This window comes from Melozone crissalis, unplaced genomic scaffold, assembly GCF_028551555.1.
Source record: "Melozone crissalis strain CALT ecotype California unplaced genomic scaffold, PUWL_Pcris_2 ptg000059l_1, whole genome shotgun sequence".
Classification (NCBI taxonomy): domain Eukaryota; kingdom Metazoa; phylum Chordata; class Aves; order Passeriformes; family Passerellidae; genus Melozone; species Melozone crissalis.
In genome coordinates, this window is record NW_026535837.1 from 1,328,081 (window position 1) to 1,342,262 (window position 14,182).

The 14,182-nt window shown below is 48.3% G+C and overlaps 1 protein-coding gene across 1 annotated transcript in view; it reads right to left on the bottom strand.

The window, feature by feature from the left end:
* Positions 1-12,672: 12,672 nt before the first annotated feature.
* The window catches only part of UPF2 (UPF2 regulator of nonsense mediated mRNA decay), a 53,036-nt gene continuing 51,526 nt past the window's right edge, over positions 12,673-14,182 (bottom strand). The window contains exon 22 of the mRNA XM_054287547.1: positions 12,673-12,958. Within this exon, the coding sequence (XP_054143522.1) occupies positions 12,949-12,958 (10 nt within the window). The 3' untranslated portion in view covers positions 12,673-12,948. The remainder of the gene's footprint in view (positions 12,959-14,182) is intronic.

The window sequence follows — 14,182 nt, forward strand, 5'->3', positions numbered from 1 at the left end:
CCCAGGGCAGAGCAGCCCAAGCTGTGCAGGGTGACTGCCTCACTCTGGAGCTGCCCTCCCCTCCCACACCTGCTCCTGTCACACCTGAGTGTCCCACGTGCCCAGGGAAAGGCGCCTGGAGAGCCTCAAGGACATGCACTGACAGCCAAAGAGTCTCCTGACAATCTGTGACCCCAACTCTGTCCCAGGGAGGATCCAACAGCAGAGAAGCCATGGGAACAAGTTAACTCTGTACCAAAAGCAGCACCTGTACGTTAAAAGTCTTCTCTTTCATGTTGGGGTTCCTGGGAAGGAGCTGCTACTTATGGAACAGTAGCTGTACCACACAAATTCTGTTACTTCTAAAACTGTCATTTGGTCTTCCTGTAGTTTGACAGCCCTGACAATCCTCTGCTCACAGCCTTATTTGATTCTGCCCTGCCAATGCATAACAGAAATTACAGCCAAAATTCTTGCAGGCTATGTGGAGTTTCAGGAGAGCTGCACACCTTTCCTGAATGGTCCAAGTTGGTGGTATTTTGCCTTAGTTCAATAGACAAGCTGGTAAAGATGGTCTCAAAATATATTGTGTGTTATTATGTTTTTGGGTTTTTTTAATATGGCAAAGCTGCCCTTCCACATTGAAACTCCTTCCCTTTTTGTATTACCTGAAAACATCAAGAATAGCCACTTTAAAATCAAATGCCAAACTCTCCATTTTTTTTTTGTTGTTATTCCTTCACATTTGATTTCTCAGTGTTTTGGATTTTTTTTCTAAAGGGAAAAACTGACTTAACTCTCTGCACTTTCTGAAGCCTCGACCAAGGCACTCCTTCTCCAGAGCAGCTGAGCAATAAACCTTGGAGAAGGAGGGGTGGCTGCAGCAGAAACTGACACACCCTTTGGCGAGGAGCATAACTGTGATAAACAAGTTTGTAGTTCTTGTGATAAAGTATTTCAAACTTGCTGAGCTGTACCTGTAAACGAAGCTGTCGTGAAGGAAAAGCCTTTGTGTCATTCTCAACCTGCCTCATAAGTTAAGGGGGGTTTTTGGGGGGTTTTTTGTTGTTTTTTTTTTTTAATTATCTGCTTGCTGCTTAAATTTTTAATTGTGTTGCTACGGTATCTGGCTGGTTCTGTTATGTAGTTCCTCTTTTCAGTGTTTTCACTGGGTAAGTGATCATGTTGCTCATTGTGACAGGCTTGCTATACATAAGCAATCAGTAATTAAAATATGTGGCCGTTCCTGGGCTGGCAGAGCACTTGGGCATGCATAATCCAACGTGAGAGGTGCTGCTGAAGCCAAAAAAGGCTGCTTGTGTGCTGCAAGTAAAGCACAGGCTTGTTCTGCCTGGCCCTGAGTCTGCAGTCCCAAATCAGAAACACTGGAGCACAGAAAATACACCCAAGCACGTGTTGCACTGCAGGCTGGAATGCAGGCTGACATGTGGATGATGCATCATCATTTATTAACATAACCTGATAAGTAAATTTAAATGTTTCATGGCCTTTGTGCTTTTAAATCCTGGTGAAGCAAATTCTTCATTAGGAATGTGAGGTGCGTACGAAGCAATCTCCACATCTCATCATTGCTGCCCGCTCCTCTGGAGCTGTTTACAGCTGAGAGTCCTTGCTAAGCAAACGAGGGGGAAAAAACTCTGACACTGTTTCATTGAAATTCAGCCTAGTTCAAGAACTCTGTAATGTCACCCTACTTCAAAAAACCCCAGATATTTAATATCTAAAGTTGCTGTATGCTGAATTAGCTGGATCATGTTCTCTCATCCTTTGTGCAGGGCTGTGTCCTCAGCTGGTGGGAAGTGAGAGTCAGATCTGCATTAGGGAAAGCAGTTTCTGCCCAGGGAGGACTTGGAACGAGGTATTCATTGTGGCCCTTCATCATAGCAGATAAATTCTTCTCTGTGCCTAAAACTGTAGTGAGTAAAGCCATGTACTAAATGAAGTTAAGTCTAGCTGCTAATAACCTGTACATAAATTCAGCTCTATTTTGTGTATCTTGTTTTGTGTGTATATGTTGCTGTGATTTTACTTTCTTTCCCTTTGTGCTAGAGGTAACTGTCTTGCACAAATCTGATAAATCATCTGTTAAACTAGAATAAACCCAATGAAATGATGGCTGATGGGAGGTGCCATTGTGTTCTTTGCCACCCAGCAGCATGACTCCTTCTTGGAGGAGGGAGGTGACTTTTTCTTAATGGCTAATACTGATTTAATAACCTTTCATTTTGCAACTGTGGATGTGTGTGAGCCCGAGCCCAGCCCTGTCATGGCAGGTGCTGCAGGAGGGACAGAAAAAAGGCTGTGTCTGACAGGAGCAGTGTATTCTCACTGCTGTGATGGTGTCCTTGCCAGAATGAAGTTCATCCTGAACACTGTTTGAATTAGACAAAAGCCTCTCTCTCACAATGTTTTGCATTATTAAAATGACCTTTCCAAGAGGAAAATTTTATATGTGAAAGAAGAATCACATCTTTGTTTCCAAGGCTGTTACCATAAGTGAGTGTGGTCCTGCTGAGTGTGGAAATCTTCCTCGTTGCACAGGTCAAAGTTCCCTGTCAGAGAACATCCCTACCCATCCCTTCCACATCTGTTTGCTGCTTTTCTGTCTTTTGAAGGAGGATTTCTGTGTAAGTATTCAGGTGTTGTGAGCATTTGTCCAAACATTGCGTGTCACAAAAAAGACTAGAAATCATTCTAGAAAAAAGAAATACTTCCATTTGCTTGAGCTACTTTTCCATCCCTGAGGCTGGTTGTGGTGGCAGCCAGAAAGCAGCAGCAGGTGCAGCAGCCTTGTCTCCAAGCTCTGCAGGGCTGCCTCAGGGCTCAGTCCATGGCTCAGCCATGGCAGGGCAGGTGGCCTTTTGTGATTGTGTCCTGCTCCAGCCTGGAGCCAGAGGCAGAGAATTTAACTTGGCTGGATCTGTCATGACACTTGAAGGAGGTTCCAGTGCCTCACCCGTGCTGGAGGTGCACCCTCACAGCTGCCCCAGCACCTGCAGCCTGGGGAAGAAGCTTTTGATGTTTTGACTCCTGTTTTATACACACACAGATGGAATTTAGTTTCTCCCTTTAGAACAGACGGCTTCAGAAGTGTTATCCACAGAGGGAGCAGGGGAGGCAGGAGGCTGAGGGGAGGTGATGGTTTAACCCAGCAGCTTGGGCAGGTTTGCAGCCTTGTTTGAACTTAGAGCTCTGCTGCACAAGCCCAGAGTGTTGTGTAGCTGAACCCACCACAGTAAAAATCACAGCCCTTCCTCAGCTGGCTGCTCATGTCCTTCCTGGCACAGGGGAGCCAGGGCAGCACAGCTGAGGCACAGCAGCACCTGCTGCAGTGGGATTGCTCTGGAGGCAGCCACAAAGGGAGGGCCTTGGAGCAGAGGCAGCACTGGGACAGCTCAGGGCCATCCCAGGCACCCCCAGCTGCCTTTCCATGGCCACTTCTCCAGCCACTCATCCCCAGCCTGGAGGGATCCCTGGGCTTGTGTGACCCAAGGGCAGGGCCTGGCACTTGGTGCTGTTGAACCTCATTCCCCTGTGGCTCCAGGCTGTCCCTGTCCCTGTGCAGAGCCTTCCTGCCCTCCTGCTGATCAGCACTCCAACTCCATGGCCCCAGCAGACTCCCTGCTCCCCCTGTGCAGTCCATCAGTAATGATGTCCAGCAGGGCTGGCCCCAGCACTGAGCCCTGGGGACACCACAGTGACCTGATGCCACCTGGGTGCAGCAGCATCCCCACCCCTGCCTGGGCCCTGCCCAGCAGGATTAACCCAGCCACAAGAGCCACTGCCCAGACCTGGGCTGGCAGCTTTTCCAGCAGAGGGATGTGGGAGAGGGTGGCAAAGGCTTTGCTGGAGTGCAGGGAGCCACAGCCTTGCCCTGAGCCCCAGGTGGGCACAGGAGATCAGGGGGGTCAGGCAGCCCCTGCCCTTCACAAGGCCCTGCAGGCTGGGCCTGAGCCCGTGGCTGTCCTGCACGTGCTGTGTGTGGCATCTGCCCTGTGACCTTCCCTGGCACTGGGGTACAGGCACTGACCAGCCTCTACTTCCATGGATTTTGCTTCCAGCTCTCCTTGTAGAGGGGTGTCACATTTGCCAATTTACAACCCAGACCTTGCCAGGACTGGGGTGTAGAGGGTGAGGGAAGGGGGCTTGGGGAGCATTCACTGGCTCCCACAACAACAGTGGGTGCTGGATCCCCCCTGCCCCATGGACTGCTGTGTGTCCAAGTCCTGTAGCAGCTCACTGACCATTTCCACTTGATTGAGCTTTTCCTTCTGCTCCCCATCGCTGTCTCAGGAGCTGTGTACCCAGAGAGCTGGCCTTGCCATTATTCACTGAGGCAGAGAGGGCAGGAAGTGCCTCAGCCTTCTCCTCATCCTTTGTCACTGTGCTTCCTCCTGCATCCTTCTCAGCCATCCTGTTGTTGCTGATGTATTTATAGAAACTTTTTTTCTGTTTTTACAGCAGTAGCCAGATTAAATTCCAGTTAAGCTTTTGCCCTACATAACCCTGATACCCTTGGATTCCTTCTGGGCTACCTGCCCCTTCTTCCAAAGATCACATGCTCCCTTTTCCCCCTGAGCTCCAGCCAAAGCTCCTGCTCAGCCAGGCTGTCTCCTTCCTTGCTGGCACTTTTTTCACCATCTGGGATCATCTCCTGTGCCTTTAAAATTTCCTTAGCAGCACATCCAGCCTTCCTGAACTCCTTTGCCTTCCATGTTGCCTCTCAACCTTTTCAATGAGAGGAGGCTTTAATTCATCAGCCCTCGTCCACCTGCTCTTGCTTTCAGATAATTCCTGCATCCCATAGAGGCAAAGCAGACAAGTCTTCATCCCAGTGCTGATTTCCAAACTATAAATATTTTTTCCTCTGCAGTAAGGAGGGTCCTTAGACTGGATGGAGCCAAACCTTCCAAGGGAACACACCCTTGTCTTGTGTGTTTTGTTTTTATTTGGTTTTTCTTCTTCCCCAGAACGGAGCTTCTCTTCCCATGTTGGGTGACTCCTCCCAGATGAGGAAATGCCTTCTCTGAAAAGTCCTCAGTGCATCCCTGACTACATCACCAAATGTTCAGATGTGTTCTTACCTCAAGGGAGCTGCCAGGAAAGATTATTTTCCACTGGGCCATAATTACCTGCTGCTGCTTCCAACTGGCCATAAAAAGAACACCAGGAGAGGCTTCAGTAACTTTGGGATTAAACTGAGCAGGCACAAGGAGTGGTAGATAAAGCAGCTGGCAGGCTTGAGGGAGCGACTCAGCTTCATTTTCTCCTTTGTTCATGGGTCTTTGCACCTGCCCCTGAGCTTTAATGAATGTTTCACAGAGCCCCAGGAACCACAAACTAATTCTGAGTGGTTCCCAAAGCTGCTGAGGCACTCACCCAGGACCATTATTTTCTTCTCAGAGGGGTGTCTCTGAATCATAAAGAAATGCAGCTGCTCCAGTATCCTCACCTGAAGGGCAAAGTTTCAAAGTTTTTTGGGGTTTGGGGGAATTTTTCCCCATCATTAAAAAAAAAACCCAACTCCCCCCAAAAAAACAAAACAAACAAAACAAAGCAAACACAAACAAACAAAAAACCTATATTGAAGGTTTGAATTTAAAAGAAAATACATAAAATCCTTTGCTTGACCAGTGAGTCAGGGATCAGCTCCAGTTGCCAGAGCCTGAGCATGGACCCTGTACTGTGCACAAGGGAAGGTTTCTCTCACCTCATCCATTGCAGAGTCCTCCTGCTCTGTTTGCTGTCAGCCCCTGTGGAGCTCAGAGGTACCTGGAGCAGGTGGGGCTGGGAAGTGCAGCTCAGCAGGGCCTTTCATCCCACTGAACAGTGACTCCTTCCTCTCCCTTTCCTGCTTTGCAAATGGAAGATCACAGCAGTTACTGGAAAAGGATGTGGGCACAGGGCTGGGGCAGCCAGGGGAAGATTCACCCAGACACAGCCAGAGCTGGGCATGGCTGCTTCAGTGGTGGCTGCTGAACATCACACTTCTCCTTCTGAGGTGATGCTCAGAACCTCATCCCTGCTCTCCCAGTAGTGCACAGCCCCCTCCCCACACAGACCCTTGGGAGGTCCCATGTCCTTGTTCAGCCCAGGACGGGTTCAGGAGCTCAGTGCAGCTGTGACAGCGTCCCTGAGCATCCTCCCAGAGCCTGGAGCCCCAGCACACACAGAGCCCTGGAGCCCCAGCACACACAGAGCCCTGGAGCCCCAGCACACACAGAGCCTGGAGCCCCAGCACAGAGCCTGGAGCCCCAGCACACACAGAGCCCTGGAGCCCCAGCACACACAGAGCCCTGGAGCCCCAGCACACACAGAGCCCTGGAGCCCCAGCACACACAGAGCCCTGGAGGCCCAGCACACACAGAGCCCTGGAGCCCCAGCACAGACAGAGCCCTGGAGCCCCAGCACAGACAGAGCCCTGGAGCCCCAGCACAGACAGAGCCCTGGAGCCCCAGCACAGACAGAGCCCTGGAGCCCCAGCACACACAGAGCCCTGGAGCCCCAGCACAGACAGAGCCCTGGAGCCCCAGCACAGACAGAGCCCTGGAGCCCCAGCACACACAGAGCCCTGGAGCCCCAGCACAGACAGAGCCCTGGAGCCCCAGCACAGACAGAGCCTGGAGCCCCAGCACAGACAGAGCCCTGGAGCCCCAGCACACACAGAGCCCTGGAGCCCCAGCACAGACAGAGCCCTGGAGCCCCAGCACGGAGCCTGGAGCCCCAGCACAGAGCCTGGAGCCCCAGCACAGACAGAGCCCTGGAGCCCCAGCACAGACAGAGCCCTGGAGCCCCAGCACAGAGCCTGGAGCCCCAGCACAGACAGAGTTCTGGAGCCCCAGCACAGAGCCTGGAGCCCCAGCACAGACAGAGCCCTGGAGCCCCAGCACAGAGCCTGGAGCCCCAGCACACACAGAGCCCTGGAGCCCCAGCACAGACAGAGCCCTGGAGCCCCAGCACAGACAGAGCCCTGGAGCCCCAGCACAGAGCCTGGAGCCCCAGCACACACAGAGCCCTGGAGGCCCAGCACACACAGAGCCCTGGAGCCCCAGCACACACAGAGCCCTGGAGGCCCAGCACACACAGAGCCCTGGAGCCCCAGCCCCTCTGGGCACAGCCCAGCTGGTGCCGCTGTCACAGTGTCCCCTCTCACTGCTGGCTGGGGCTGCCATGCGAGTCCCTTCCCTGCCTGATTCAGAGCTCTCTGTCAGGACAGGATTGCTCATTTCCTCACAGGGCTGGGGAGGTCAACTTCACCCTCTAATGTTTCTGATGGCTTTTTTCCCATAATTTCAAAGGAAATTCGTAACTCCCTGAGATTCTTATGTTGTCAGCATCAGAAGATGGTGTAACTTTTTAATCTGTTATCTGCGTGCTTATCCATTCCCACAAGGAAGGGCAAGGGCTGCATTTTCCAGCTGGGAAACAAGGGCAGTGACATTAAACCAAGGAAAAAGAGCAGAGATGAGCCTGCCCTTTGGGTTTCCAGGCTTATGGAGTAATCCTGAATCACCCTTCCTCTCCCACCACCACACCTGCCCCTTTGGTAGCACTCCCTTGGCAGCCCAGGAGAAAATGCAGCAGCCTGGAAGCTCAGACTCACATGTGCCAGGAGCTGTTCATACTCTGATTAATGAAGATAAGTCACCCATTGTGCTGATGCTCAGAGGGTGGAATGACACCAGAATGAAAACAGTGTCCCTAAAGCTGGTGTGGCAGGAGGGGGGACTCCTTCTTCATTCTTCTATTAGGAAACAGTTGTCAGCACATTTCTATTTCCAATATCCAGCCCTGCACAAGAGCAGAGGATCCACAGGGTCTTCAGGCTTCACAACACAAACTTCATTACTGTGGAACATTTCCTGCCTCCTAAATGGATTTTAGTTTGCCTGATCAGGTTTAATTTTTATTTATGGCATGAGTTTTCCAGTGAGCTCAAGGCCAGGAAATGGGCACTGTGTGCAATTCCTGGTGCATCCTGTAACAAACCTGTGCTGAGAGCAGAGACTTGTCTCTGCAGTTTGTCACCCTGCAGCAAGAGTGAGGACCAAAATCTGCTCTGATTTTACATTAGCTAAGACTCACAGCCAGTAATAAACCCCTGGTTTTCATGGGTGGGGGATTTGGGACCAACCTTAATAATTAACTTGGTTTATTTACCCCTCTTGTGCATTTCAGTAGGAAAGGGAGGGTTAGGCTGTGTAAGTCCTGCTGCTGTGTCCATCTTCCTACTGGAAAAGGAAGCCTGCCCAGGAGGGGTGAGGAATGGGTGAGGAATGCTGGGAACAGCTCAGCTGCATTCCCAGAGAGGAGGGGACTGAAGCTGTGTTTTCCTCCAGGAAAGGCTCTTCCTGCCCTGAGCCCAAGGAGGAAGCCAAGCTCCCATCACCACTGGAAAAGCTGCTCAGAGCAGAGACAACAACAGCCAAAGCTGCCTCTGAGCTCCCTCTCATGCCTTGGTGATCTCCACTTCCATCACCCCAGGAGAAAACTCCCAGCAACTTGTGGCAATTCAATTTGGGGTTCTCCAAGCCTCACACATTCAAGTCTTGCTTCCCAGCAGAGCTTCTGATTTTTAGTTCACCATGAGCAGACAGATGTGTGTGCATATGCATATAATATATACGGTGTAAATAATCTAAAAATTGAAAAAACCACCCCCAAAACAGTTAAGGGGTAAATACAGCAAAGTTTTCAAGCTCTTGGGCTGTTGACTGACTCGTTCTGAGCAGCAAACATCACTCCCCTTTATCCCCTGCACAACAGAAACTTTCTTCCTGCAGGTAAATGTCAAAGAACAAATAAACATTAGCAATAGCTAAATGTCTTCCTCCTTTTTAAGTATCCCAAGCATTTTTTTATTTGCCTGGATCCAGGTAACAGAGGGAAGGAAGGAGGGAGGGAGAGAAGCTTTTTGCAGAACACTGTTTGCTCTTCTAAGATGGATCATAAACACAAAGTGTTTTAAGGGCACAATCACACCCCAACAATGATAACTTAAAAGCAAAGTTTATAGCTCAAACAATGCAAGTAAATATTTTGACATTTGCTCATTTGTTTGATTCCTGCTCAAATAGTTTCCTGTTCCCAGTAGACTGGGATTTCCTTAGGAGTAGCTGGAAAAAACCCTATTTATAGTGGACCTCTGAGAAGAGACAGCAAAGTGTCAGCTCAGAGGAGCACTTTCCACAGGGCACAAGAGTGCATGGCTGAGGAAAAGCTCAAAGAAAGGAAAAAATGGGGGATAAATGGATGTATTTATCAGGGGGTGACAGCTGGCTCGTGGCATCATTATGGATGGACTGATTTTGAAAACCTCCACTCAGCCTGGTGAGGATACACAGCCTGAGCTCCTCACAGCCCATCCTGCTGCCCTGCCAAGCACAGTGACTGCCCTGCTGCAACAGCCAAAGGAAAAATGCTCAGAGCTTGAGGAAAGCAGGCAGACTCCACAACAGAGGTGGTTTTCTAAGCCTGAATTTACATAAAATTGTGTGTGCTGTGGCACACGTGCACAGATGTGCTTTACATTTGTATCTACAAAACACAAACAGCCCAAGAGCTTTCTTATGCTGAAGGCCTGGGGAGTTGAGATTACAGCAAGTCTGCAAACTCAGCAATGCATGAAAAAATATTTATAGCTTTTTTTATCACATTATATCATTGTGGGTAGAGAAAGATGCCCCATACCATCAGCTGGAGTTCAAGGTGCTGCCTCTGGGTCAAATTCCAATTTCAGAGCTTCCCAGACACCCTGGCTCCATCCTAGAGCAAGGGCCAACACAGCACCTCAGCTCCAAGAGGCTTCCAGGTGATGCTCCATAAATCATGGAATGGTTTGGGCTGGAAGGGACCTCAAAGCTCATCCAGTTCCACCCCCTTCCAGCAGGCCAGGCTGCTCAGAGCCCCGCACAGGAGCCTGGGCTGGCTCAGACCCTGCCAGCTCATGTGAACACATTCAGGTTCCTCAGGTGGTCACAAACCTGTCCCCTATGACAGGGAGGATTTCATTCCCCCAAGTCCCTGCCTGGAGCTTTGGAGGCTTGAGAGATGTGGGAAGAGAAGCTACCATCAAAAACTGAGGCACAATTGTTGAGTACAAACCTACACAAACAAAAGCACACTTTGTACAAACCTTTGCACAGCACACTTTGTCTGCCAGCTCAAGGAGCCTCACATCAGTGAAGACAACTCCAATGCCAGGGCCTGACTTTCACCCAAATTCCTTCCGCAGAATGATAAGATAACAGAAATCTTTACGTAATCAAAGCCATGAGATGGTTTCTCCTTCATCTGCACATGTTCTCCCAGACTTAACTCCTTGCTTGCAGGGTTGGGAGCACTGCTCAGAAATGCTCTTTGCAAGGGCATCCTGTGGGAAAGGCTCCCAGGGAACATCCAACAGTGCCACTGGCTGGATTTGGGGGGATTTCCCCAGTGCCCAGACACACCTGTGGGTCACTGCACTGCAGGGAAAGAGAAGCAATGACATTCAACATCATTTCAGTAATTCAAATAAACATCTCGTAATCTGGGTAAAGCAGGAATATTGCTAGGTGACAGACACTGACAACAACAGAGGAAAAACAAAATTCCCCATTCTGCATCAATCCCAGGCTGCTCACCCAACAATTTTAATCAAACATCCTCTAAAGAAAGGCAAAGTTTTCTGAAGACGTGAGAGGGAGCCATGCAATCCCTGCAGCAAGAACTGCACGTGGATCAATCAGGTGGTGAAGCTGCTGTGCAAGAGCAGGACCGGCATCTGCTCATCTCCAGCCACAGCACGAGATGTGGGGTCAGCACAAGGGAAGGTGAGAATAAAGGGGATGCACACTGGGGATTTTCTGTGTATCATGGAATGCTTTGGGTTGGAAGGGAAGGGACTTCTAAAAGTCACCCAGTTCATGAGCAGGGACAGCTTCAAACACATCAGGCTGAAATCTTGCCTGTTTCCAGGGATGGATCCACCACCTCTCTGGGAAATCTGTGCCAGTGTCTCATCATCTTCACTGTAAGAATTTTCTTCCTTGTATCTAATTTAGGTCAACTCTCTTTTAGTTTACAACCATCACTCCTTGTCCTACTGCAACAGGCCCTGCTAAAAGGTTTGTCTCTGTACATTCAACCCTGATTATTTCACTCACAATAATCTCTGAGGTTCTTACTTGGCACAACATTAGAATAATTAATTTTAAAATTAAACTTCAGAAGGTGTCACTGAACTGGTTTTCTATTTCAGTCTGAAGTCAGGAAAATCCCCAGCTAACCCTGAACTATCTTTAGTAAATAATTTTATAAAAACATTTCCATTGATCCCAATGCCATCCAAGGCATTGGACTGATACATATAAAACAGAGCTAAGATTTTATTTTTATGCAGTTACCTAATCTGAATAAATTAAATGCTTTTGAAACTAAGCAAGATGCTGAGAAAAGGAAGCTGACCCTAGTCTGAACCTCAATTAGATGCTTAATTTGCTATTAGAATTTGTAAGGCATTGTTTGAGGAAATGGAGACTGACCAGGGGATATGGTCATGCTGGTGTAGGAGATGTTCCTGGAGGAGCTCAGAGTTACAAACCTGATCAATGAACATTTCCATGAATTTCATGTGGAAAGAAAACTATATGAAAAAAATCACATAAGACTTGAATCAAAGACCTGGAATTCCTGTCCAAACCACAGCCCAGAATACATCACAAACCCTTCAAAACATCATTTCCAAAGAACAAAGTGGATGTCAAGAGGCAGACACTGACTCTAAATTACAACACTTTATTGCAGCATTGGCAAAGGTCAGATTTCTGAAGCTGGTGAAGATCGGGCGGCATTTCTGTATGAAATGTTACAATTTTACAAGTCTCTCTTCCTACATGCAGAAACCAAAACCAGTGGTAAAAAGGATTTTAAAAGAGCTAGAAAAAAGAATTAGTAACATACAGATGGGCTCTTGAACTCAATGAACTACCTCTACCTGAAAGCAAACAAAACCCTACGCTAATAAATAACAGATTGTCAGAAACAGACCAAGAAACCTCATTTCTACTTAGAAAAAAATAAAAATTCTACTTGTTTCCAGACTTAAATCTTTTTTTTTAAACTTTTTGTTTGTTTCAATAGACACAGAGGCTTATCAACCCATGAAGATCAACAAAATATTTGGATCCACTCCTTGACATCCTCCTGTTATGCTGACTGGCACGTTTTGGTTTTCAATGATACATACAATGGGCTCAACTATATCCCTGTCCTTAGGCTGGTGTCAGGCTGTTCCAAGCAGTACGAGTCAACACCCCGTGTTCATCAACTTCACTTTCTATTTTAAACCTTAACAGACATTTTACCTCCTTGGCTCTTCAGTTTTGCACCCCTCCCCACCCCCTTTCTGGCACATCTGGCAGCAAAAGGCTCTTCCTTAACCAAGAACATTCTGGCTGAGGAGCGTTTGAGAAGTTATCCTGCTCGGCAGGGTTTTCTTCTGCATTTCGCTGTTTGCTCTATGTGTTTGTACCGCAGATTTGCAGCCCCCACAGAACATCCTTCCAACACACCAAGTGCTCGAGTGGGAGACAAGGGAACTGTGGCGAGTTCAGAGCTTTATTTCCCTGCAGGCTGAGCTGCCAGAGGCCCTTCCCCCTGCAGTGCCAGCGGCCCAACTCCTGGAGCTGCTCGCAGGTCAAGTTCCCCATCGCGCTCATTCGCTTCTGCTCCTGTGAGAAGAATTAACCCTCAAGGCGGTTCCCATAACAAAAAGCTTTTTTTGGGGGGGTGGAGGGGGAGAGGGGAGGCTGCTCTTCGTGCCCCACGGCCCCAGCCTGTCCCAGGTTTCGGTTCTGAACGCTCTAGGCTGACATGCTGAGATGTGTCCACTGCTCTCGTTTCATCGCTGGAGGACTCCACAACACCAGAGATACAGGACCTAATGAAATGACACTGGCGGCTGGATCAACGTCTCCTGAGGGAAGAGCACAGACAGGAATCACATCAGCCTCATCTGAGGGGCCCCAACAGCAGCTGCCACTCATGCTGATTCTTTTTTACCCTCAAAGTTACAGATTTCCCTCTTCTGCACAACCATTTCACCAGACAAAAGCAGGGGGATAATCTGCGTGTGATAGATGAGTAATGCAATGATTGACTCTCACAATTAACAGACAAATATCATGGATGCAGGTTGAGAAAAGTTTTATAGATTTATAGTTATGTTGTACCCCTCACATGGGGGTCACCTGGCTTGTCACTATGGAACACCCGACTCCAGTCAGGGTTTGAGGAAGAAATCACCCCTGGACAGCAACAAAGGAGCTGATGTGCAGAACTCTGGGAGGGGTTAAAGGGTTAAAAAGGGAGAACTTCCATTGTGAGGGGGCTGAGCACATGGCAGAGAAAATCTTTTGCTCCCTTTTTTCTCTATTCAGTCCTCTGTTGTGTTTTTGATAAGGTTTAATAAACCTTCCTAAACTATGAAAAGTGAGGAGCTGTCCCTCACATGCATCTTATCAGCACAGATGAGATGCTGAACTACTGAAGCACAGTTGTGAATTTGCTGGAAAACAAAGTTATTGTGAATAGTTTTCATCTTTCTGTGCAGTTTCTTAATGCTTAGAAGTTCTGCAGAAATGTTACAAAGGGCTTTCTAGAGGCAAATAATTGGTTAGAACCTTTCTTAGAGTCAATTGGTGCATTTAAATCTTCCACCATCTCTTGCTCATGAAACACATCCCAAAATGTGACCAAAAGTCACATTTAATTCTCTTAAGAACATGCAAATAGCAGAATGACATTGAAGAATGACACCAGTTTCTAGGCAGGGGATTCAACAAGGCCAGGGCAATGCAGCAGTAAGGCCACCCCAGTGTCACTGACTTCAGCACAATGCAGTTACTGCATCTGGGCTCCTTTTAGCTGATTTTAGGCTGCAAATTAAAATTAGTAACAGACATCAAAATATTTCAACATTTACAATTCCAAGAAAGCTCCATGGAGATTTTTTTACCATGCAACCACAACAGTTCATATTTCTTTACATCAGTGCATAATCTTCCAGTATTTGTTCAACAGTCATTTGATCTAAACCTGGTTCTCACTGAAGATCTTGCAAGAAAAGTGTTACAGATATGTTATCTGGACATACCAACTTCTGCACCTCTTGTACCAGATGAAGCTTTCACACTAATTC